Below are 27,725 nucleotides of genomic sequence, written 5' to 3'. Positions count from 1 at the left end.
AATTCACTTTCTTTACTGTACTTCATTTTCAAGTGTATGTGGCATGCTCACACCCTTCAGTGTAGCTGCTATGGCTCAGAACAACACAGAGCAGCTGTTGAAATCAGGCCTGGTATTGCATGTCCATGCTCAAGAGTGCACAACTGTCCCAACAAGAATACCAGCATCCATCAGGCAGCTGCATCACACTGACTTTGAGCATTTAGTATGCCATAAATAAATCCTTTTTATAGAAGCAAAAATGTATCTTGCTTTGAAACTAAATACAAGATTTCTTTTTTTCTTCACTTAATAGCAGGAGAGATTACCCAATGACAAACACTCTGTTGCACTGATACTATTTTAACATTTTCTATATATGTATATGTGCATGCAAAATATATATATATAATACAGATGCATATTTTCAATTATGTAGATATGTATGTGCAGAAAAAATTCCAAAAGTTGATTCAATGAGTAAGTGATCAGATCTATATTTTTTTTCTCTTTCTAATATATTAAACTTTGCAATAACTGGGTTTTTTGGCAGTTCAAAATGAATAGCTTGATGATTTACCAAAGTACTTAGAAATACCTTGTATTACCAGAGTGAAATTCATAACTATGAATCTAAATTTTACATTCCCATTATGTGTCCCAGTCATCCCATATAGCCATTGATCGGCACTATTATTTCACGTCAAATGGTGTATGTTTAAAGTAAGCACTGAATCAGACTGAAACACATGCTTTGATATGTGAATCACTCTTTAAAAGAAAGTTTCCTGAAAGGTTCCCTTTAGGCTTTTGAAGGAGTCAGACTATTTCTGATGGCTTCCTGAAGCCCTTCAAACTGTAGCTTTCTTTGTAGAAAGTAGCTTGTTCTTACTATTGCTGAGGGAAGGCTGCAATGACAGATCACAGTGGTACCTTTGCTCCTACCCTGGTAAGTGGATTTTGTCTGTGCTCTGCTAATGTCTGTGTATTTAAGCTAAAAGCATATATTAAAGTCCTAAAGTTTTAGCTCCAGTGAAAGCAGATCAAAATAAGTGCACACTGCATATTAGTCTCCTCTGAAAGATCAGTAAGGGAGACCTTTTGACCAAATGTAACAGAAAATTACAAGTGCTGGCAAGAAGAGAAGACTGGACATCTAACATGGTATGCTCTTTAACCATGATTACACACACATACCTGCTTCCACAGAAAACACAAGAAACGTTGAATGACGGTTTGACTATCCAGTTACAGTAGAAATTTCCTTTTTGTTCGTGGTGCTTTATTTGCAGGGATATTGTTCTGTTTTAAAACTTGAAAGTAAAGATAGAAATTAGCACTTGGGTAAGCTCTGATTTTCTTTCCAGTACTTTTTCAAATTCATTTTATCTTGCAATGCTGAGTGTTCTGTGCATGAAGGTAGATGACCATTCTTTAACTTGAAACTTACCAAGTGCTGGAAGTGAATACTCACAGAAATAGGCTTTGCTTATTCTGAATTCTGTGGCTTTGAATGATTATTCTAGTGAAATTGGCATTTGTTGCCTTTCCCTATTTAGCTGCTGCTGCTTTGCAGTTTTGAGAAGCATGTTTTCTCTCTTACGCCATTCAAAAAGCTACCACGTGATGTTCTGAAACAAACGCTTGCAGCAGCTTCAGATAGTGTCACCTTTCTAATGGGTAAGAGATGCCTACTCTTGGTCTGGGTCACCTCATGGTTTGACAGAAACAAAGATATTTTCATCTCAGCCACTGGAAATCAGAATCCACTGCAACAGTGAAAATAATTTTGAATAATTGATTGAACTAGTATTGGAGAACTGTAATGTGCAACAGTGAATCTCTGTGCAAAAGGCAGAATACTACAAATATGTGTACACACCACTTTGTCTAGTTTGAGAAAGTCATTGCCTTTAGTCAACGTCTGTTCATGTTTAAGATGTGTGAAAAGTTTCTTAGTGCTAGGAACAGCTTTTCCTCTTTTGGTATGTGTGATGGGTGCCTCCTTCTGAAATCACACATAGTAATACATCTGCCTGGAATTTAAGAGCCACAGCTTTACTGGAGTTTTAAGGGAGATGGTGTAGTTTTATGTCTGTTTTGTCTGAGGACTTTTTCTCCTGTGCTTAATTATTTCTTATTTAGAACACTGCTTGAAGTTTTGTTTTATTGTGTTTTATCTTACCTTATAGATACTGCTATCGCAGCATAATATTCAGATTTGAATGATCCCAGCTTTGTAGAGTTACTCAGAACTGTAAAAGGCTGTAGGATATGTATTCCTACCAGGAGTAGTTATTTTTTATTATGTGGATCAAAATAATTTTAAGAATTTGGCCCTGTGTTATGTAATGTGAGGATTGATACTCATCCAAAGAGTTTGTTAAAACATGCAAGCTGACACAGGAAAATGGTTAAACACAGGAAAGCTGTTTTTAAACATTCTACACTTTAAAAGCACCTAATTTTAAAAATGTTCATAAGGAAATATTTCCTGGCCGAAAGTGGGTTGAAGCTTTCCATTGTGGTTTGCTGAGGTGAATGTTAAAATGTTGTCTGTTATCTGGTGAACCAAAAGAATGCAGCCATCAACTACTTAAATTTAAGTCATAGTCCTTGTGTGACCAAGAAAGCACAATTCCCCTGCTGTACTGTGTGTTATAAATTTCTGTAGATTTGTCACAGCCATTGCAAACATAGTCACTGGTGCTGCTGCCTACTGCTTTTACTTCTTAAAACCCCGAGTCAGTAATCTTCAGTTTACCTGAGTTGTTTTGGTAAAGGGCAATCTTTTGCCGAATTTTTAAAAACTACAGTTGCTTCTGAGATCCATTGGCTTTTCAATCATGCCCGCAAGTTCTTTTCCTTGATTCCACTCCTACAGGCAGGCTGTGTTTGCAGGTGGGCATTTGGAAGGTTGAAGCATACGTGTAGAATACAATACCTCAATACAGGTGTCATGCGTAAGCTGATAATTTCTGACACAGAAGTCTAGAGAAACTCTGCACTGCCACAAATTTCCCAGTTTCAGAGATCATATTCCTTCTTTTTTTAAAAAATCATTCTTGACTGGGGACTTTGGGGGTTCTGTCTGGTTGCTGCAGGTTTCTCTGTTCCATTTGGCCTGGTGGGGTGCTGTGACAGATCCCCTGCCTGTGCTGAGCTGCTGGTGCTCTGTGTGGTCCCATGACTCAAGAGAAGAGGTGACTCCCACCAAAGCTTGCTTTCCTTGTCATGCGCTTGCTTCTCTTTCCATTTTTCCACCCACTTGCAGAGAAGGAGAAAACATGTTCTCCCAGATCACTAGTGCATAATTTTGTGTGTCATGAATCAAGAATGCTGGTAACAAATGGCAGAATTTGCATATTTTGATACTCTATGATTGATGAATTTCACATTAATAAATTCAAAAGAAAATGTTAGTGCTGACTTTTCCTGCAAAGAGCTAGAAAATTCTAAAAAATATCTCCTGTACCCTAATGCAGTGACAATTCAGATAAAATTTTAGCCTATTTCATTTTACAGCAGTGTTTTTACAAATGTCATGTACACACTAATGCCTCTAGAGAACAGACGTTACCATGTCTTTTGTGCAGTTCTTGCATGAAACAGAAGGACACACAGTTCTGGGCAAATTTTTCACAAGGGATATGAATACTTGTCCCACTTGTGTGCTTTAAAGTCGAGTTCAGAAGACAATATATTTGCTATTTTATTGAGTTCAGTAGTCTAAAAACAAATTGAAAAAAAATTTTATGAGAAGTACTTGGTATTCCTATCTATTAGTGATTTTGAAGGCTTGTCTTAAACCTTTATCTAATGTTGTTTAGGTGCAAATATTTTTGAAAGACTGGACCTCTAGAGACATTTTGTGAGTTAATGCCTGGCCATTTTGCTGAGCTTTAAAAAATCCAGAAACTAAGAAAACAGTAATTCAAAATTATTTTTCCACGTTTTTCCAGATGCAACATTTTATGTATATATTAAAAATACCTAACAATTTACCTTACTGCCTTTTCTCTTGAATGAGGCAATAAATTTATTTAAGTTTGTTAACAGCCATAATAACACTTCAAAGGACCCCTGATTTACTTCCTCTGTAATTGTCTTCCATTAAAACTGTTTATCACTAATTTTAAGAAATACATAACACAAAGGATTTCTAAAATTATATCTGTGTGCATTAGCTATAGAAGGACTATACATGTGAATTAGGTAAACTTTGTTGTGTCTTTTCTGACAGGAAGAAGTTTGGCTTACAGCAAAGTTTGATTTTCTATGTAATTTATATTTATTGCCTCAATGTAATCATGAAACAGTAATGGACCACTGACCAAAAAAAAACCCTTTAATAATTCAATAGTCTGATTTCAAAATTTAATATTGAATATTTTTAATAGTTTTAGGGGTTTTTTAATATAAAGCTGGCACGCTGATGCTGGCAAGCCAGGGCGATTTTATTCCAAACTCCTTCCTGGTTTTCTTTGATCTGCACCAGCAGTTGTGGATTGGGCATTGTACAGCAAGCACCCATCTCTCATGGGTGGGAATCGTATTCCCAGAAGCAACATAATGTGTCACGGACATCTTTTCATAAAAATCCTTTCTTTAGGATTTTTCTGTCTTCTGAGAAGCTGTGGCCTCAGCAATGAAGTGTAAACAATGGTTATCTGCTGCTGTGGAATGCAACAGGTGCATCCGTGATTGGTCTTCTGTGGATGTTTGGATTTACTGACCACTCATGGCAGAGCTGCTCTCACTGTCTGCCAGGACACAGATCTTTGTTATTCATTTTTTTCTATTCTTAGCTTAGCTAGCCTTCTGAGAATTTTTCCTTCTATTTCTTTTTAGTATAGTTATAATGTAGTATATATATCATAAAGTAATAAATCAAGCCTTCTGAACATGAGGTCGACATTCTCGCCTCTCTCTCACGCTGAAGACCCTTTGGACAGCGCTGACACAAGAATGGCCACCAGGGGAGAGGCCCTGACAGGCATCATGTTTGCCAGCATTGTCCTTGTTCCAGTGAAAGGGTCTCCCCGGAATTATTGCCTGTCTCCAGCTGTGGCACGCCCCTGTTCCCCTCCCAACGGAGGGCATCCTCGGTGGTGGCTGCAGGAGGGATGGCAGGTGGCGGGCCGGGCCCGAGCGCTCGCCTTCGGCACGGCGCTGTCTGTGCCCAGGCCCGGCCGCGCACTGAGGGCAGCTTCGGGCTCACGGCTGCGGCAGGTGTCACGGTTCCCTGGCAGCATGCCTGGTCTTCTCATGTCATTTAGCTAGTGACTCTTGCTCGGCATGAAAGGAGCTGTGCACATAAATCTTCCCTTCCGTGTCCATTAAAATGAAAATAGGCCTCTAAGGCATCTGTGTCAACTTGGCTGTTCTCTAAAGATTTAGTGCCTGAGTGCTTGTTGAGTTTGGGACATAGATCACTGTACCTCTGGGAAACCATCAGGTTCCCGTGGGTTGCTGAATGTTGGTAGGTGTGCACTCACTGCTTAGCAGAGATTAGAAAGTGGGCTCTTATGTTTTAAAAAGGATATGCATATGCTTAAAGAAAAGCCTGCTTAGTGGCTGAGGGGCCACTTTCTAAGCTCAGATACAGAGCGTGCTATGCCTGACTATGGTATGTGGGGAACCATGATACTGGGCAGAGATTAGTGTGGAATTAAACCTACTCTTTCTGACATAAGTTACTTGTAAGTTGACAAATATTTTAAAATAATTTCTTAAACCATAGAGGTCAGGTGTCTTAGTAAGTATATCAGCGGCTTTCCTAAGCATTTTTCTAAAGCCTCTATTTAAAAGCCAATATGCAACTCTGATGTGACCTTTGGTAGGATGATTCACAAGTTATTTTGGCATGAATAGTTTGATACCCACATTTTTCTTCTTTGTATTTGTGATTGCAAGTCATATGGGGATAATTGGTTTTGTTTAAGAAGCAGACACAATTCAGTGAGAATGCTACATCTTTCATATAGGGCGAATTCCTTTAAAGTATCTTCCTATTTACTTGGTTTTGGCTTTATTTTCCTATCTTTCTTCCTGCAGAAACACCCTCCTCTTTCTGAAGATGAAACTTTGTTTTCTTAGAACTTTATTATCATCATAGAAGGCTGACTTTTAAAATGTCTTAATTGACAGGAACCCAGTGCAAGACAGAGTGGAAAAAGTAATATTGAAATATTTTTAAGTCTCTTCCAGTTATGTAATCTTTCAGCAGCAGAAAGTCAAAAAGCATTTTCATTTCTCACAGTGCTGTTGCGCTCACGTGCTGCTCACAGAATGCTCCCTCTGGTCATTAGATAGAATAGAAAAAGACTAGCTCCAGCTTTTTGATAGCTGGAATAGAAAAATGTAAAGCGTCTTAGTATTCATTGGGCTAGACAATTCTTTTGAACACTTACATGTACACTAAGATGCTTGTATGCTGAATTACAGGGAATACCCAATTCAAGAGGGTTAACTTCTCACTTGGATGGTAGATTAAGTCTTCTTTTGATGTCTGTCATGTAAACAGTTTGCTGTTGTTACCTCATCCTTTTATTTATGTAGCCTAGTTTCTGGGGGAGAGTTCCTTATCTTCCAATCTAAGCCATTTTTCCATTATGTCATCTTTGCAATATCTCTGCAGTAAATACTCTCTGTGAGGAGAAGCACTGTTCCACCAGGCAGCCTTTGCTTTGGAACAGTTTTGAAACCTACTCATAATATATAACATTTGTTTGAAATAGCCTATTTGCTTATTGTAAGTTATTAGGAGATGCACTTCAAAGTTGCAGTGTCCATGGTGTGCGTGTTTGTTTCAGGGTGTAGGTCACTGGTGTTTTCTGTGTCATCTGGAGGAAAGGAGTAAAATTATTTTCTTCTCTGTGTGTGTGTTTCCAGGGCTGATGCATCACAGTCAATAGAGCAAAAAGGGCTGCACAGAGCTGTACCATTTTGGATTCTACTGTAGATAGGAACCCATCTGAATAGCCTCAGACACAACTATGTTTTGCCATCTTAACAACAAAACATCGAAAGATCTAAGCCAACTAGACTTTAATGAAAGCAACATTTTCTTAATAGTTTCTATAAAACTAGCTTACCAAATTCTTGAAGAAGCCAATATAAAGAGAAACAAGCCAGTAAACAAGATAATCCTCGTGTTTATCAATGCCTAAACTGAAACATGTTCATTGTATAGCCTACCAAATCCATAGAACAGAAATATTTATATTAACTGTTATGATAGAAAAGGTCTGGTGTAGTTTTGACAGCAGCATTTGATAAGCATTGTAATTAATCACTCTTTTCTTAAAGGAATGAATGAGGAAAAACATTCAGTGCTCTCAATTTAGCCACATGATCCTAGCCCCAGCTTAGGTAATACATCCCCAGTCATCAAGTAAATTATCATGAAAGCATAAATATAACGCTGTCAAGATTTGATCTAGGAAACACTGAAAATTGTGAAATAATGAAAATTTTGTCAAAAGTTATTTACTCCTATAATTGACAGAGTAATTTCCATTCTGTACTTCTGGAATTTAGGGCAGTTTTATTCGCTACTGGAAGTAACTTCTTTTAATGAAGAACTAATTAAAAAATAAAGACTTACTAGTGGAAACTTTTCACTTAGCACAGCTCAGCTGCCAGAGGAATATCCATGTCCTCCCACTTACCACAGATGCTGAGCACCCATCTTTTCTGTAGAAGGTGATAGGATATGACTATGCTCAGAATGTATTGAAAAGGGCCTGTGGTTAGCAACCCCTCCTGGCAATCATTAACTGAAACAAAAAGGGGGAGAAACAGATTTTAATTAAAAATTGCTTCTCCAGAGTCAGCTGCTTGTTGCTGGGTATTGCTGAAGGGTGAAATAATTTGTGAAACAAGCAGACTGAAAAAAATAAATCAAGTTTATAAAACCTCAGTTTTTTCAAGTAGAGGCACCTACAGTTTTATGCAGTACTTCTGTCTACAAGATTGAGTATGGTCTGTATTTTGGTAATTATGTCAGGAACACTTCCTGAATGTGGTTATCTCTTGAACTCTGCTGTGCCACTGATTATAGCTGTTAAGATACTGGAGTGTGGCAAGGGAGCAGGATAAGAAAAACCCTGCATTCTGTCTGTAGCAGTTGGATGCTTCTCTGGAGCATGTCATGCTGCCTCTGCAAGACTACTTGTATGTTTTGATCAAGTCATAATTGTAAATCTTAATTTTCAGATAATCAAGAGCTGGTCTTGACACATGGTCTCCATTCTTTACACTTGAGACCGTCTAAGGTTTACAGTTGACAAGAATTCTCAGTAAGAATGACAAGATTTCTTCAGTCATGTAATATCATGCTGGATGTAAAATGAGTAGTTTTGGCCATAATTTTCCAGTGTCAATCTGAATTACTGATATATAATAAAAAGTAAGAAACAACCTCATCTCAGGTTGCACAGAAGAAAAGAGACTGAATCACTGGGATGTCATTGCAATATAGAGAACTACAGATTTTTCTGTATGGGTGTAAGCAACATTAAGTTATTTTTAAGACCTAAGAATTCAGTACTTTCTTATTTAAAGAGCAATATCAAAATGTCAATAATTTTAAATCCCTTTCAGGAGAAAATGTTTCAGGTCACAAAGAGTGTCATCATCCAGAGTAATTCATTATGGTACATTTTAGGAAATGTGAAGTAAGTCTTGTAATATTTTAATCTAGAAAATGTTCATGATGAGCTGATCTGACAAATCAAGAAAATGAGCCAACCCAAAAGTGCTGTGAAACTACCCCTTTCTATTTCCATGAGATAAGAACCACAGCCACACCACACAGTTTTAATGATTGGAATAGAATAAAAGGAAAGGATGGACAGGCTGTATCAATGGGTCAAGGCCAGTTGCATGAGTTTCAACAAAGCTGAGTGCTAGGTCCTGCTCTGGGGTCACAACAACCCCAGACAGTGCTACAAGCTGGAGCAGAGTGGCTGGGAAGGGCCCAGGGATAAAGTAGCTGGGGGTGCTGATTGTCAGGAGCTGAATGTGAGCCAGGGTGTGCCCAGGTGGCCAAGAAAACCCATGGCATCCTGGCCTGGATCAGCCATAGTGTGGCCAGCAGGACTAGGGAAGTGCATCCCCCTGTACCCAGCCCTGGAGAGGCTTCACCATGAATTCTGTGCTCAGTTTTGGGCTCCTCACTAAAGAATGACATTGAGGGGCTGAGTGTGTTGAGAGAATGACTGACAACAGAGCCGGTGAAGAGTCTGGAGCACAAGACTTACGAGAAGTGGCTGAGGGAGCTGGGGTGGTTCAGCCAGGCTCAGGAGTGACCTTATCCCTCTCTCCAGCCACTCGCAGGTGGTTGTGGACAGGTGGGGGCAGCCCCTTCTCCCAGGCAAACAGCAGAAGGGCAAAAGGCAGTGGCCTTCAACATCAACAGCTAGAGGTACCCGAGTGAAATGAAAAGTAACCATTATCCATGGTACCAATCTCTATTCTCTTCCCAAATAAAATGTTATGTTATTCAGCCAAAAATGCAACTATGACGCTGCATCCAGTCTGATTTATCTTGACTGAAATTTTAGAAATGGTTGATATTGATCATTCATATCCTATCTCTAATTTCCCTAAACACCAAATGATTTTCAACACCAAGACTGGAAATGCATAAAATCTTTTACTGTGTTCCATAACTTTAAACCTTCTGGAAAGGCTTACCATGTTTATATGCAAGTAAATCAGATAGTGCTGGGAAATGTTCCTGGATGGTCAAACACAATCATCTGTAATAATCTGTTGGCCCAGACTCTGGCACACTTTTCATTCACACTAATTTATACTTTTTCCAGGCAGTTACTAATTATGGTGTGGCAATGGGACTGTTGCAGGGACCATTCCCAATAAGCAATTTGCATGCAGGCTCTTTGGACATTTCAGTGTTGACTAACATATTTGTGTACTCTACTGTGCCAGTTGGCCACAGCAATTGGGAACTTTCCCAAGCACATTTAGTTTACTCCTATAAATATAGCTCTCCATTTCCCTCTAACGGTGTCACAGCCTCCATGCCAACTCTGTTACCTCGTCTGTTTTAGCTTTGACACATTATGCCTGCCTCTTTCTTGCTCCATTAATTGCAACTCTAGAAATGGGCAGTAACAGTGAAACACAGTAATATTTGGGATGGGATTGCTTGAGAGGATGATCTTTGTCTAAACTAAAGCAATAAAGAACTGAACTAAAAAAAAGTATTTGAAAGGGTATCCAGTAAAGAGTTTTATGTGTGTTTTAAGTTGCTGGTGCATAAAAGCTAATTTTTGGCCTTCATGAAAAGGGATGTTTTTCAAATATGGAACTTGATCAAATGTGTCATTTTAAATTTAAGTATAGCACTCTGTTACAAAGTGAAAATTTTGTTCTATTAACCTTTTCTTCATTTTGTTCTACTAACCTTTTACTGTATTACCTTTCATGTGCATTAAGCGCAAAAGTAAAATTTCAGAAATTAGGAAGAATTTTGAAGGTTCTTGTAAAGCAAATTAAGAGTTCGCTGGTTATTTTAATATGTGAACAGTTCAAAGACACATGAAGCAATAAAATATCTTGGTTAATTTGCAAATAAACCAAAGTTCATCTGTTCAGATATTACAAGGCAGAGTGTATATAATGGAGGCTTGTGGGGAGATAATTGCGAATGAGTCATCAGAAATTTTTTAAAAATAAATTCACAAGTTTTATTTTAATTGTTGACTCATCTGCAATTTATTTTCCCAACTGTTCTATCTTGCATGTCTGTCAAACCATGTCTATGGTCATCTCAATCTTTTCACTTAAACAGACTGTGCAAATATTGAAAACCGTTCTGCCATTTAATAAAATATCTTTCTTGATCGGTGTCTGTAAACTTTGAGTTAGAATTGTATTTGTGCTGGTCCATTTTGCTTTATATGCTACCTGTTTATTCTGAGGTGCAATGTTGTTTAATCTTAGGAAACCACACTTAACTGCAGTTCCAGTGCCGCTTTCCATGCGCCAACTAGGAGGTTAGGCGTGTTGGTAAATGGACGGGAGTAGGAGTAAGATAAAATGTTGCCTTTTGATTTCCATCTGGCTGTGCAGAGAAGGAACAAGATATATTCCATCATGGTAAGCTGATATCTGGAGATGTAGACACAGTGATAGTGAAAATAATCAGGGCTAAGAAGGAAATTTTAACTAAAGAGAGGCCTTCAGGATTAGCACTGTTTAGTTAAAGATGAAAGAAACCAGGATGTATTTATGTGAAATGTACCTTCTCTAGAGGAGCTACACTAAAAATGTATCTATTTATTTTCTTTAGAGAAGAGAGGCCAGTGGGTGAAGATGAAAGATGATGTATAATTTTTCCTATCACCATTTTTCCCATAAGATATTGCTGAGAATAAGACCTACATCAGACTCAGGAAAGGACTAAATCTTTATGTGGACAATGCAGGGTAAATCTGTAGTTGGCTCTTTTTTGGTACCTTTTCTTTCCTTCAAAAGAAAATTCTTAGTGCACTAATGTTAGGAGAATTTTCTACACATGACAAATATGATTTTACTATTCCATTTACCACAGGTGCATATATTTTGTATACATTTTAAGTTCACTATATAGTGATCTGCAGTTGTTTTAAGATTTTCTGTGCCACTTTAAGAACATACTAATTAACATCACCGCTACTTGACACTAATCAAAATTTAAAGCTGCTGCATGAAATTGCATGAAATATTATATGTGAAACTCTGTGAAGTTCTAAAAAAATTATGAGCTTTGAATTGTAATAAATGTCTGTAATATCTGTTTAATGTTCATAAGAAACCTTTCCATGCTGGAAATATGAAATAAGCATATATATATATATTACTAGGAATTAGGAATTGCCTGGCCTGAGATTGCTTTATTATTTAACATTGTAGATGTGATTTAACTTGTTTGTGTCCCACTATATTCTTTAATAAAACATAAATAGTTTTGCAGTTAATTTTGCCATGCTCCACAGTCTTTTGTATCTTAGTCTGGGATGTTAATCTTCTGTGTGATTATAGCAGCAGACTCAATCTGGACGTGACTGTGAATTTGTTGCTGCAGATGTTGCTTTTCACATAATTTGTTTCAGGAAAATAGGAAAAGCCATTTTGGGGGTTTGTGTGGTTTTAGTTTTGCCTCATGTAGTTATACAAAAATTATTTCTGATAGTAATTTTCCCTTGGGTGTACTTAATCAGTGGTGGGGGTTTTGTCACTGATCATAATATCTTCTTGCCATGTTTTGTTAACTTGTTTAACATTCAGTTCAGGCTCCCAGGGTAGGATTCACTGCACCTAACTTCAGATATCTAGAGCGTAGGCATTTCTGTCTTTACTGCCTCCCACCTCTGTAGTGTGATTCATCTCAAACTAAAATAGACATCTAAAATAGGTCAGAAACAGTGCCCCTTGAAAGTGCCTGTCTTTATTGGCTGTAAAGGGAGCCTGTGGGAACACACAAGAGGCACGGTCTCTTCCACTGCAAATAAAGCCTAGCAGAAGATGCCAGGGTTCACTTTTGCCATTGCTTCCATGAAAGAAAGAAATGTAAAGGCTACCTTCCCTTGGCAAGGAGATTTCAACGTGTCCTGGCTCAATAGCAGCCATATAATTCCCAGCTTTCCATCTGCTCTCGTTCCACCGGAGATTCTCTGTCCATGAATAATTTTCTTCTTTTGATCTAAAAACTTTATAATCATACCACTAAGCTTTAAGCATTTTCAAAATGAGCTGTGAGTGCAGAACACCAGGCAATAGTCATCTTCTCCCATATAGAAGGGACAAGGTCCTGTTAGATGAGAGCAGTACCCTGTCAGTATCACAGCGTTTAATTTAGGTTTCACTACATTTTTATGCTTTTATCAAGTAGCTATTTTTCCTGTCCAAGGGTAGGTTTTTAGACTGTGATCCATAATAATAGCATTTCTATCTTCATTTAATATTGGCACAAATGTTTGTTGATTAGCAGTTCATCTTCATCTCAGTTTTCTACCTTGAGATACAGGTTAATGTTAAGAACATATACATTCCATTGCTTATAGCCCTTTTTAGATGCATGGCAAGATGAATTGTGAATAATGCTGCTTAGTCATTTATATGATAAATTTTGAAGTCATCCTGACTCAATGCAGAAAGGAAATAGATAATAATTTTACTTTTCTTATGTTTTAGAAATATTTAATATCCTATCCTCCTTTTTTTTTTCCAAAGCATGTTTACAAAAAGGTGACTATTATGAAGATTAAGACTTAGAAAGTCCTTTTTTGGGATTTAGCAAGTTTTGAAACTATTCAGCCTAAAGATTGGGAAAATGGTGGTTTTATACTATGAAGGTTTTATTCTGAGAAATCTTTCAGCTGTATTTGTATGTCATGATTTTTGCACAGAAAAATGCAACATTTCCTTCTACTTAATATAGCTATGCAGTTGCTGGATCATTCTATATTTTTATAACAGTTTTTAAGGGGAAATGAAAGTGTGCTGAGTCAAGATCTGGAGCAGCCATTTGCCCTCAGGTTGGATTGACAGTTTTGTTTTATAGTCCCCAATGTTTTCTCTGCTGGAAAGATGATTTTAGACAGTATCAGCACACAAACACTGCAACTGCACTTTTAGAAGGGAAAATGGCATCAAGTGGTTAAGGACAAGCACAGATGGAATACATTTTTAGAAGAGACTCTACCGTGACCACTTACAAAGCCATATGGATGACAATGAGGAAATATGCACCATAGCAAAATCTTGAGGTCTTTTCAAGCTAATATATTATTACTCATTTGTGCCATGTACTTAAAGAAAGAAAAGGCAATAAAATGTTTTATTGCTTGTATCTAGCTATAAAAGGGAATTTTACATTTTCTTTAGGAGACTGCATTTTGTGAATAAAGTTGCAGCAACGGGTCTGACATTTTCAAAGTTACTCAGTCACTCCAAGTGCTTTGCCTATTAAATGTGCAACAGTGAGACCTAAATGCTCAAAATGGCATTTTGAGACTAAGCATCCTTGAAAATTAGATGAAAGATGTCATTGATTAAACAATTCAATTAGTTATTGCTTTTGGGGGTATGACTGTCAATATTAACACTTCTTCAACAAATTCCAACTCCAAAGGTTGTGATCACATTCAGGATTGTTGCTCTTTTACCTTCAGGCCAGAAAAGCTACCAGGGTAAATCTACTTAAGGGACTTCCATTACCCAATCAGTACGATTTCAATTTTTTCACAATGTGAAAGAAGGCATGATTATGTAGTTTTATGGGTTTGTTTTTGTTATTCTTACTTTTCAAGTTTGTGTTCATTTCATTCAGAAATATATTCACTGACAGTATAGAAAAATTATGAAATTTTAATGGAGAAAGTCAACAAACAGTCCTCCTTTGGCAAAGGCCTGCTGATGTCCACAATCCTTATTCAAGATAGTATTTCCAGTTCCCATGCAAAGTATGGGACTAATCAGTCATGACTTTTAGCTTTTGATTCATTTCTGTAAGTCCTTACTCAAAGGACCAGTTTTGCAACTCGCATCACTCATTATGACAAAAGATACTTTCCAGATGGAGTAGAAATAGAAATAAATAACAAAAACAATTGCCTTGGCACAAGCTTTCCTGACAGCCTTTATCATCTAGATAAAATTCTATTACTCATTTTCATTAGTAGTTTACTCTCTGAACACTTTTTATACTTCCAGAACAGGATACATCTCTATGTAAAGATTGCATAACAATTGCAGTATAAAATAAGTTATTACAATGAAAATAAATAAAATAATACTGTTAAGAAGAAAAATAATTTTCCAAAGGGAGGATAGGAAGGTTAGAGAGGATATCTATTCACAGTAAGGGTTGTAGTGCCTGAACACATTATCTCAAACTTGTATCTTCTTCTTCTGTTTTTCCCTCATAGGCTTTCATCCTATTTTTATCCTCAGCATGAGACACATAATTTAAGATGTTCACTTAAAAAGAAAAGGCCACTCTGCTGATGATGATACATAGGCAACGATTATCATCTTACGTTCTTTCCTAATTTCACTCATCCTTAATGTGCTGTGATCCTTCGCAGTAATGCACATGATTTAGATTCTACATTTGTTGATAAGAAACTACTTGTATTTTGCCAAGTGCTGTGATACCACTGTGTATAATGTTGCAATATAATCAACTTAAAGCATGAATAGCAAAACTGACACCCAAGTGATTTGACACATAGTGAAATAACAAGTTAGTTGTTTGCATTATATCTTTTCTACTGTCTGGGATCACATTACTTTGGAGGTTTTGGTCTTGATTCATCTAGAGTTGATGTTAAATTTGACCAAAATGTTAAAAATGTTCATAAAGGCAGTCACTTCTTTGATTCTACATTAAAAAATTGTCTTTGATTCCATGGAGCATCAAGACTTTGTCATGAAATGTGTAGTCATGTCAGAAAACAGAAATGTAGTCCTGGCATCAAAAGTGAGTGGCAGAGGACCACTATACATAGCAAATATAGCTTAATATCTGTGCTATTGGCACTTGAAACCCAAGAGTTGTGGAGAAGAGAAAATTAATACCTTTTTTAAATCAGGTATTAATTAATTTTCAGAGATAAACCTCTCAATTTTTTTTGGTTTGGTTCACTACACTTTCTCACAACTCTAGCATCCTCTCCTCCTTCAACTCTCACATTATGCCTAAAGTCCAGCATACTTCTCTATATATAAGCATTAAGTTTTCATTCTATTTCCTTTTTAGATTCAGTCAGTAACTGTCATCAACACATAACTTAAAAATAGATAAAACCAGTGTTTATATCATGTTCATTTCAATTACCTAATAAGCCTCAAGTGTAATCTTGATTTACTCATAGTTGAGTTATACAGAGGAAGCATAGATCCAGTGCTGGGAACTTGAGTTGTTTCAAGAAAAATGGAATGGTGCTTTGAATATTCCATCCTGGCTTTGTTGAACCTTGTGGAAAGGGATTCAGATATAGAACTATTTAATTGTTAAGCCTTCAGAGTGGAAGAAATAATTCTTACACCTGTGATGACCAGAATATTGTAGAGCAGTGTTGCACAGGCGTCCTAGCTGTGGTCAAAAATTGCTTGTCCAGAATACAAAATAAAGGGAAATTTTGCTCCTGCACAAGCAATCAAATGGTATCTTTTGGACTTAGTGTCATTATGATTGCCTTCTATATGGTTGCCTTTGTTGATTATGGAATGCATACTTGATAGGTTGTACAAAATATGTTCTGTATTCATAAACTAGCTTAGATATTGAATGAACAATTTTAACTGTATTGACCTTTCATAGCTAGAGATACTTAATGTTAGTTAAATTAATTCTCAAGTTTGCCATTTAAAGGAAAAATGGTAACAAGAGTTTGAAGTTGATTCATTGATGCTGACTGTTTTTTTCAAAGCAAATGCAATACATTAAAATATTTCACTATATGCAACAAAGTCAGATTACTTTAAAAATTAGTTGTGTTCATACTTGCAGTTCCTGTGAAAGTTTTCTCATTGTTCTCATGCTTGAAAGGGAAGCCATCATACAGAATAAACCTGCTGGGACACGTTTTATCCTTTAGTATTTCTGATATGCTAAACTGTATAGTTTTTACTTCTAAGGGAAGATCTGTTTGCCCTGCAGTGTACTTGTCGTCAAGGGTTACACAAATCCTCATGTTCAGAGTTAAAATAGGGCTCATAGGTTCATACTGCCTTGGTACCAGCACTTGTTCTTGTGAGACACTTCCTGGTACATGCTGGTATTTGCATACTCAGAAACAGCAAAGACCAATGATGGAAATTTTCTGTTAGTACTAGGAGCCTGAAAGGGAGCAAGAATTTCCTTGTTCCATGTCTCGTTGTCTTTAATTCTCCCACTTTGCTTTCTGGGAGCTATACCAGCTGGAAATGGTTACTTTCTGAAGCTTCATATGTGTGGGTTTTATACATTCTTTAAAGTATATTCATCAGGTTTTGGGTTTGTGTTGCTTTGTTGATGGGGGAAAGAAGAAATATTTTTGGCATAGAACTTCATTAAATAAGCTGAAAAGAACTGTAAATAAATTTGGATATAAAAAACAATTTGATTTCATGTGTGACTTCATGAAGATAGTCGTTAAAATTTGATATGAAATTGACTATCTTTTATTCTGAACTGTGGTAAAGGTTTACCATAATTTCCAGCCATTAATTGTTGGAAAACAGAACTCTTTAAACATTAACATTTTTCAATTTAAAGCAAAATCAGGATATTTTAAGCCAGATGAGTAACATATCATCTGATACTCCCTCTATTTTGGTGTCTACAACAGAAGATAATACAGAATCATCAATGCAACTACAGTGTTGGCAATACTGGAAGATTAGTTGGGTTTTTCTGAGTCTGTGAAGTAGGTCTAGTGGTTTAATGTGAAAGCTCTCTAATGTTCTGAAAATCACATACTCACACTGCTCTTGGAGGAAGACATGTTTCTTTAACATGGCTTTCCCTGACAGAGACAGAAAGAGAGACAGAAATAAGAGTAATATGTGATAAAAGTCCTTGTTTCTGGATAATTACTCACCTAATTCAATAAGAGCTGGTGATTTAAATCTTAACTCAAAACATCTGCTTTATATTGCACTACATAGTCTGAAGAGAAACTATATATCACAAGCACTAGCACATTAAGAAGCTAAGTGTGTTCATCAATTTTAAAAAGTGCATCTTGTCTCTGCAGTCAGAAATAGAAGGGTTTGTATTAGTGTCCCTGAATTTTCAAAGGACTTTACATAATCATCTGATATATACATATATATGCCTTCCTTTTGGATGTGTAACTTACTGGGTTTTTTTTATATTATATATGTATGTAAATAAAAACAAATAAATAAATATTATATATATAAAAATATCTTGTGTTTTGTATGAACTATCAAAAATCAGAGGCTACACATAAAAAAATGAACTTAAAAAATTGAGTAATCCCACTGAACATTTTGGAGAGTAGTAGATAACTAAAATGTATAGTTCAAAATAATTCATATGATACATATTCAGTGCTTGATAACTCATACATTCAAAAGTAACTGAAACTAAAGCCATCTCAGAAGCATTGCCATATCTCATATTTTTAAGCATGTAGAACTTTTTCTTTTCCTGCAGGAGATTTTTTTTTTCCTTCGCTACAAGTCTCAGTTTATGGAATAATTAAATCATTAATTGGAAGATTCATGGGAGCAAATATTTGAATGGGGATTGCATCCACTGAGCTGTAGTCATGGTCTTTCTCTGTTAGTCCTGTTGGGTCTCTTCAGTTTCCTTCCATTCCATTTTCTGCTCTTTTTCAGTACATGTTGCTTGATACCCTCCTTAGTCATTGTTGCATTCAATTTGACGTGGGAGACCTGGCTCCAGCTCCTTGTTCTGAGGAGATTGCTGAATCCCAGCTTTGGGGGCACTGGCTTTTCTGAAATATGACTCTTTCTGTAATTGTGAACACTCATTCTGCCGTGCATCACTTCATGCTTTACTGAATTTACTGGTGCTCTAACCGCTTCCTGACAGGAGGCTTGTTTCATATTTTTCAGAAAAAAACTGCTGTAAACAAACATTTTCAATCTGTTTTGAGGGTTACACCAAAATGACATTCTGATTCCATGAGGACACTACAAGAATGTGATGTTGTCTCTATTGTAGTTAGAAGAAAATTCATAGTCTTTACCTTTCCTCACAGGTGGAAGTTAGTGAGTTAGTGGAGAGTTAGAACAACTGCTATGCCTTTTCTCCAGATTTATACTGATTAGATAAGGAAATATGTTTATTGGAACTGAAATGCAAGCATGGGGAGCCGTCGCTTTTTTTTTTTTTTTTTTTTTTTTTTTTTTTTTTTTTTTTTTTTTTTTTTTGTGGTGGCATTGGTGGCAGGTTTTTTAACTGCAAATTTCTTCACCTAGGCAGGAATGCCAAAACAACAGATAAAGGACCAGGAACAGTATTTTGAATAGCATTTTTCAAGTAACAGGCAGCCAAGACACGGTGAACAGTGATCCCAGTAAGAGCTCCCAGTGGAAGGTGAATCTAAAAAAAGGTGTGCTGTCCTAGAGGAACAAATAGGGACAAACAGGGCACTAGCAAGTCTAAATACAGCAACAGTGTTATGGTCATGAAAGGCATTATTGTAACTGTGACTAAAGTAGTTGGGTTTAACTGTGAATTAACTACCTTAAGGTTTAGCACATGCCAGTATGAGAAAATGAACTGAGTTTTCTATATCCCTGGTAGAAACAAGGATTAAAAGTTATGAAAGTTGAAGCAAAAGAAGTTCAAGGTAATAGGTGCAGTTACTGAGTAGTGAAAGTGGTTGTCTAATGAAGGAATGTACATGGGAATTTGCACATGAATTCTTCAAATTATGCATTTGGTGATGAAACTCTGATGTAAACTTCTGTCCTCTTCCAGGGCAAGCCATTTTAAATGTCCATAAAAGAAACTTTCTTCATTGCACTGTGGAGAAATATCACGTGTTTGGTAGGGATATTATAAAGAAGAAACTATCAGCTCATAATAAAAGATACTCTACTCAGATTATAAACAAACTGGTATCTTTCATTTGACCAGCTGAGGGGCCTCTTTGCTAATACAAGCATCTAGATCCTCTGCAAGAGGAATCAAAGACGGGAGAATACACTGTAATCTGAAATCTAGGTCTTAAGAAAATGTTCCAGACAGTAGTTTTGCCTTGATTCTGGAAATGTTATAGAAGCCATAACATGGTAATTATAAGAAATTGTTATGAATAGGTATAAATAGGATCTGAGAAGATTTTTTTCTTTTTGACTTACAAAACATTATTGCAGTATGCACCACTCTGACACATTTAAACAGACAGACATCTCTGCATCTTTTCCAACTCCTTTCATAGTCATTTTACTTTAGAAGCTGCATTATCTCCTATTGCTAAAAGCATTAGGATAAAACAGAATAAAAAACATAGGCAGCCTGGCAACTCAGAAGGCTTTTAGAATTTTGACAAGCTCCTTTTGAAAGTACCATTTATTAAGTGTTTTTTCTCTCTCTTTTAAACCTTCTGAATAAAATACAAAGTACTTGACAGAACATGCAAAGTTAGTTCTGCAACCACTTTACAATTTTGCTCCTTTCTGTAACCCTGCTTCTCAATTTTTTGTATATTGAACACTTATTTTTTGTTGCTGAAAGGTGCCAAGTTCTTTGGATATTACTTTCTTTATCATCTTCATGTAGTTCAAACGATCTGTGTTTGAAGAAAAGATGTGATGAATGATTTTTGAATGTTCAGTGCAGGTGTTCACAAGTATTATCAGCTTTAAAAAAATAACTTCTTTAAAACATCTTGTGTATAGCTAATGAATTAACCTGCAGGTCTATAGCTTTACTAAGCACAGTAAGGCTCAGAATAAAATTCCAACCTTATACTTAGCAGTTAGGTAAACCTTTCTTCAAGAGACATTCAGACAGAAGAGGAGAAAAAATAATTAGGAAAAAAAAAGACAAAAGAGAAGCTTATAATGTGTATTATATTTAAACTGACTATAGCTCTGTAAACAGTCTCACAAATATGTATTTCTCTCCGGTAGTAGCACCAAAAATTAAGAAATGTAAAAAATACTAATTTGGAGAGCAATACACAATTTATTTTTTTTTCTAGGCAAGACAGTTAAAACAACAAAAAAGCCACCTTTGTGTTATTTAAAGCAAGCTGTATGTGTTAACATAGCTGTCAGCAACTGAAGTGATAAAATTATCGTTGTTATCAAATACAGCTAGAAACTGAACACGAGGCATGCTTCAGGTTAGTCAGAAGAGGTCCTCTGTTTTTCACTGTGCACGCTTGCTTGAAATGAAACTGTGTTTTATTGGTTAACTGGGATGCTTAGCATAATCACTTTGCAAGGCTGTGGTGGAGGGAGGTGATTATCACTGAGAACAGATGGGCAGGTCCAAAGCGTTGCCAGATTCTGCACAAGCTCCATGTACTGTAGGTTCTGGCTCTCTTTTCTCTGGCATTTCTAATTTTTATTCACCGTGCGTATTACGAGGGGCTAGCTGAGCTGGAGGTCAGGGAGCAATGACCTCACAGTTTGGCTCACAGATGCAGGAGTGAGGAATTCAAAGCGCTGTCACCGTACGTCTGAACGGATGGGGCAGACGGAATTTTGTCCAACTGCCTCCCTAAATGTATAAAAGGATTTGTCTCCGAGCTTAGCACTCTGCTCTGCATCTGTAGCTCTCTGTGGATTGTATTGTGTGTGATCAGAAATGATATTCTCGGATATGAACACTGTCTCTGCCTCTCCTAAAGTGCATCCTCCTAATGGGACCCGGTTTTATACTTTTCAGGTAAGTGAACTTGAATAAAACTGAAAGGATTTAAAGCGATGGGTAAACTTTGAATAAGAGTAGCTAATATGTTAAGAAGCTTATGTATTCATTAGTTTTGTATAGGTAGGAGAAAAAAATGTAAAAAATCAGTATCATCACAATCAGTTTGCTGCTTTAAAAAAATCAGCATGTAATTGCTCCTATACTAACACAAAATTACATTTATTGTGATTTTGCTATTGTTTGTGCTTTCCAATAATAATATCATCTAGCAATTAATTAGATTTATAGTTCCTTACATGGACCCACACTGTCTTTCTGTTTCGTTTAGATAAGCACTCTGTTGAAATTACCAGAAATTCCAAAGTCATGTTATACAAAATATATTTTAAAAACTTTGAATTTTGTACCTGTCTAGATTTCTTTAATATTAATCCTGAATGTAATTTCATGCTAGCTGATGCCTAATTTGATTCCCATGAATAGTAATACATGTGCAATTGATAAAACAGCAGAATCTATTAGTAGGATTATTAAGGGTCTCAATTTTAAGCCAAGATTTGCCTCATCCAGGTAAATAAGGCTGTGTGCTTAGCTAAAGGTAAAAAATGTATTTTATGCTCTGTATTTTAATTGCAAACCAGTCTAATTACAACCATCTTCCAGTAGCAGTTCATTATAAGTAATCTTCAGTATCTTGGCTCTGAGAAACTATGTAATCCTACACTAAGATTAAACAAGAATAAAAAAACCCTCACACACACCCCTGCCCCAGATGGTCCTTAGAGCATTTTGGCCCTGCAGGGCAAATCAAACACTCCCTTAACTTAAAGTGGCAACAGCTTTTTCAGCTCAGCCTCTGAGACAGTTAGGATTTAAATATCCTTCCTTCTCCTGATTGCCTAGTAGGTTTGTCTTTTTCAGTACTTATGCTGTTATAGAGGGATTCTTTTACATGTAATAAACCTTGTGCATATGACCAGAACAAACAATCTGAAGCAAAGATGATCATAAAAGTTGATTATAAAATGAATAGCAAACTTCTGTTACAAAATCCAGGTACAGCATTCTTTAGGCCCAATAACTGCATTTCATTCTTGTCTCCTTTGTTTTTAATTGTGCTGTCTTGCCCTTCTTACAGTGGTGTCAAATGATAGTTGAGGGCTGTACAGAAAGAACGGCCTCCTCCTAACAGTGACGATCTGCTGATCCTGGCAGTGATTCAGAGACATGAGTGCCCCAGGCCTGTTCCTCTACAGCATGACTACTTTTCCCACACATTGACATCTAAATATTCTGTACAGCCTCCTGTAGCAATGCTCTTAAACACAGTTCCTGACCTCAGGTATTCTTTCTGAGTATGTCGAGTTGAAAAAGTCACAAAAATTAGGATGCTTGGTTGTGAGACTAAACTGAGTATCTTGTTTTGTGATACTTTATGGAAGTAAGTACTAAAGTATATATATTTTTGACAATATGTATTATTGCTACTAGCAGTCCCTGTGATTACTGTAGACATTATCCCACATGCAAAAAATTCTCTTTACAAAATTATTTCTTTGGCAGATTTTTGAGCTAAGGGGTCACTAAATAAAAGGAAAGTAGAACTAAATTTCCTGTTGCATCCTGGATACTTTAATGAACAATGTAGAGTTAAATTATCTTGGAACGTAAAGCTGTTAATTCTGGACAGTACGTGTTTGTGTTCTAGAACAGCTTGGTGTTGTCGGTGCTGAAAGAACCCCTGAAAAGTAAAAGAAAAATAAAAAAAATAAAAATCAACCAAAGAGAGTCTGTATTGTCCTGTGATGTCCTTTTCAAATCTTTTCCCCATTTATTTATTTATATATGTGCAATATAAAGTGATGTGAAGCAACTTTGCAGTTCTTGCTTTGGCTTCATTCCTTGTCTTGTAGCTTTAGACCACCATGTTTGCGCTGCCTTCTCTTTCCCCCCTGAGTTGCTCCAGTTTTTGCTTACAAATGTAATTATTGCTGAGAAGGACTTTATATGATTCTTGTTACTTATTTTGATTTGTTTTAGAGTACTTTCGACTTTTTTTTTTCCTACCTATTTTATTGTTTCTATATGTTACATTGAATCTCTTTGAGACAGAGGATCTGTTTCGTTTAAATAGCTTTCAAAGTTTTAGGACAGGTTAATGGTTCTTAATTTGAAATATGTACACTAGTATTTAACCTAAATATGTGAAAATAATCTTAGTGAAAGCAATGTCTAGCATGTTCAAAACTGAACAAATACAAAAATTGTGAGATGAGGGCCTGAACATGGATTGATGGATGGCAATGAGTGATTAAGCTACTGATTTCCTTGTACATTGATGTAATGATTAAACAGTTAATTGTGTGTTGATTCAATAACACAAAATATTAATTCTTTCAGCAATGAAAATGGTACTGAAAGAAGCAAAAAAAGCAGGGGTGCAAGTTGTAACTTTATTATCAGCATTTCACTGATGTTCTCAGGAAAAAAAGACCAAGTTGAATTCTGGTGGCCAAGGAGTCAGACTGGCCCATACAGCCCAGTCTGCATCTAGCCAAGAACTTGGGCTAGAAATAATCAGAGTTAGTGTTTGAAAGACTGTCTGAAGGTTCTTGATGCTCCATTGTCTGTCCCTAATTACATCAATATCTTCTATCTAGAAGCCATGATATTCCTACTGTAGGAATAGGTTCTGCTCAGGAAATTTATCTTGAAACTCTGCAAATGTTCAAAACATGATTTGGTTCAATGTATTTCCTGAACCACCTGCTATAATGCAAAGAAACTTAGGCTTTGATCCTTAGAGTATATTTTGTTAAAGCAATTAAAATAGAAAAAAAATATATATGAGAGGGGCTTATATAAAGAAGTTATATATTTTACAAAACAAAGGAGTTGTAATGCTGTTATGAACAAGATTTAACTTTATAATAACCAGGGCAATACCAAAATTTAGTGCTTTGTATTTCAATATCTCTGTGTTTCATCTCAATTTTTGTGTGCCAACCTTGACAGACTTCTGCAGCTGTATAAAAGAAACCAGTGATTTTCTTTATTTTTGCATTCAAGCTTCTTAATAGAAAGATAGTGTTTCTGCTACTTGAGGTGGATAAATTAGCTTCCAGGAGTCCCACAGTGAGCATCTCTCATGAACATTGTAAACAGCAAAATTAAAATAGTAACATTGCCTTGCTCTTTGCTTGGTCATGTATTTTGCTGTATTCAATGGTTATATGCATCTAGTAATGATGCAGGTGGAAAAGTTTGGATTGGAAAGGAGATATTTTTAACTTGATTATTGGTTGTGAAATTGGGAACATTAATTCACTGAAAAAATATTTTTATTCTATCTGTTTTTATTGGGGCCTTGAGGGTTGTTCCTTTATTTATGAAAACACAGCACAAAGGAACTTAATTTTAAAAGTTGATATTTTGCTTCTGAAGGTTTTTTAATACTGCTTTGGTAATTTGAAAGCAACTTAACTTTCTGTTGGTCTTTGTCAAATCCAATATTTTTTTTTCTTTTCTTAAATCGCTTGTATACAGTAACACATGTGAATACTACCATGCACAACTTCTGAACATACCAAGTATCTTCACATTGTACATGATGTTGATTTCAACAGAATTCAAATTCAAAAAGACTGTTTTTCTATGATTTGTTTTTCTACAAATATGAGTATTTGTAGCTCTTGCAAATTTCAGTTACGAAGCAAAGCACACATCCAAAGCCCAGAGCTAGGCACAGACCTAAATGGAAAGTAAAAGGAGTTGCCAGGAGGTTCCTTCTTAGGAACCAGGCATGTGCAGTAGAGAAGGAAAAAACATCCTCAGACTGCTGCAGTGCATGGTGTCATGGTTCCGGCTGAATCTTTAGCTTTGAAATCAGCACTTTGTCATAACAGTTTCCATAAATGTTAACCAAAAACTTTTAAAGAGTTGGAAGCAATACTAGGCTATTTTATAGTCAGATGAGATGTGGGTTTTATAAATGCACTCCTAGGACAGCTAGAGTGAGTTCCTTTTTGCTAAGAGGTAGCAAAGTGAGGGCTGGTCTTTTCTGAAACCAGGGAAGATTAAAGCAGTTTTTTAAAGTTATCTGACTATCAGAAGGTCAGTAAAGAAATAAAATTACCTTCTAAAAAACCTGCAGAGAAATCCTAAAATATTCATGGGACATAAAATTGTAAATATACTATGAAGTCCTGTAAAAGTGCATTGCTGATCAAAAGTGTGAAACTGGGTTACTGGGAAACTGGGAAACATTTCTATACATAAAACATATCTATCACCACTGTAAGGATTTCTGCAGGCTGTTACTTCTTAGCAACTAAAAGTTACTAAAAGACAGTGATTTAACAGAATGCAAGTAAAAATGTTACTTTTTGGAACCCAATTTGCTTTGAGCCCTGTGGAAAACACCCCAGATTCTATAAGAAATTCTAGATACACTCATTAGTTATGCTGTTAATATCTATACTAGTAATTTAAATTATCTATATACCTAACCAGAACTTCTGTTTTATGCTGTTTCATTAATTCTATTTTCTTTCATTTATCTTATATGAAAATAGTAAATGAAACAAAAAGCCACTTCTATAAGAGAAAGTATCTTGTTATAATTCTTATTGTATTTATTAGCATACAGTTAGTAGGTATGCCATGGTACACTTGTTTAGTAGGCCATGACTTTTCAACTATTTTGTTGGTTCACATATTTCAGTACAATACAATTTAGTATCAAAGAAATCAGATTTTAAGTTTCTTTGCAGAAATAACCTAGTGCTATGAAAAAAAAATTTTAAAATTCCAGGTGATGGAGATGTTATTAGTCACCTTGCATCTCACCATTCATACCACAACAAAATTCTTGTAAAATTGGGTGACTCTGTTCCTACTCTATGCAGACTTACTTGCACATGTAGAAAATATGCCACATTCAGAAGAGAGCCAAAAAATTGTGTATGCTTTCAGGCCTGTGTCACCTCATCCATAGGAGAGCTGTGGAATCTGGTCTTACCTTGAGCTTCAGCTGGCTGAGCATGTGGGCAGCTCCTTCCAGCAGCCTCTGCCAGGCGTGAGATTCCTCCCTTAGTTTTGTCTAAATAAAGATTCTTCTGTTCTTATTTATGGCACTGGCACAGTACACATTTTTCAGAAACATCATGTAGAAGTGCTAGGGGCATGATCTTTGTGAAAGCTTCAAGTTCAAGCCAAGTGGTGGCTTGTGGCAGTAAGGATGGTGAGCATCACTGAAAGGCCGGCCAGCTTTAACAGGAGAGCAGCTGGGTTGGTGTGGCAGACATTGTGGTGCACATCATGTAGGTTGCTGTGGCCTTCAGAAGCTTTGAATCCTGTGTTAGAGAATATAAATAACAGTGGCAGAAAGGCTGACAGTGAAGTGGTTTTTAAAGACTTCTGACATGTTAACAGTGGCAGAAAATAGTAGTGCTGGACCAGTACTTTACTGTGTAGTCTTTGAAAAATCTGGGCAGTTGCAAAGGCAGGAGACAATAATAAAGTGATTTGCATTGCAAATACCTTGGAAATATTTATAGCTGTACAAGTGGGTTTTATATCATTTTGGAATTTAAGGATTTCAGAGGGGTGTTGTGAGAAATATGCTTACAGGCTCTTTTATTCAGAAATAAATTACAAATGTTCTCACATTCAAGGTTAGTGTTATTTACTGTTATTTCTTTTATTATTCTGTGATATGTACTTTTATTGGAAGTTTGGTGAGAACAAACCTAGAGCTTTTCTGCTCAAATACAGACCTGGTAATGCAGTGTTATTCTGACAGTAATCGAAAACATTAATATTATTCTCAGTACACAGCTATAAAATTTTGAAGGATAAATATTTGAAAATTTTATGAATTAAAACATGCTATGCCTAATAAACCTACAATAATTTTAATCTGGTGGAATTCTTTCTAGAATGGAGAATGTGCATTTGTTAATCAGTTCAGCTATATTGACAATTAATAGGTTTAATCATTTTACTAAGTTTGTGAGATTGTGTCAGTTGGAGTCCAAAAGTGGAACAGAATTATTCAGTCTGACAGGAAAATAAGAACACTGTTGAAGTGTTCAGCTAAAACACATTAAAAATGTGTTACTGTGAAGTATTTAATGTGCCTTGAGTTGAGTATCTAGAGAAATGATTTCGTTTGCACAAGAGTCAGGTTTTTTCTTTTTGCATAATTCTGTTGTGCCAGAGAACTGTATTTTGTGGCCATCAGAGCTCGTAAAGACAGTGTTTTAACCCCAATCCACACCAATGCTCCACAGACTATCTCTGAAAAGGTACTTGTATTCTGGTTGGCTTCTGAGTTTCAGCTGGAATTGGGCTGAGAGCTGCC

General features: G+C 36.2%; 1 protein-coding gene across 10 annotated transcripts in view; it reads left to right on the top strand.

Moving 5' to 3' along the window:
- The window catches only part of PPFIA2 (PTPRF interacting protein alpha 2), a 289,129-nt gene that overhangs the window by 73,028 nt on the left and 188,376 nt on the right, over positions 1 to 27,725 (top strand). For 3 of the 10 annotated variants that reach the window (XM_054279145.1, XM_054279154.1, XM_054279128.1), the window contains exon 1: positions 20,950 to 21,376. The exons of 6 other annotated variants lie outside the window; for them this stretch is intronic. In XM_054279145.1, the coding sequence (XP_054135120.1) occupies positions 21,296 to 21,376 (81 nt within the window). In that variant the 5' untranslated portion in view covers positions 20,950 to 21,295. Of the gene's footprint in view, positions 1 to 20,948; positions 21,377 to 27,725 lie in introns of those variants that run through there. One more of the 10 variants, XM_054279137.1, reaches the window with a different exon arrangement.

The sequence above is a fragment of the Melozone crissalis genome, unplaced genomic scaffold, assembly GCF_028551555.1.
Source record: "Melozone crissalis strain CALT ecotype California unplaced genomic scaffold, PUWL_Pcris_2 ptg000004l_1, whole genome shotgun sequence".
Taxonomy (NCBI): domain Eukaryota; kingdom Metazoa; phylum Chordata; class Aves; order Passeriformes; family Passerellidae; genus Melozone; species Melozone crissalis.
The sequence above is the reverse complement of the archived record's forward strand: the minus strand, read 5'-3'. Positions and strand labels throughout refer to the sequence as shown.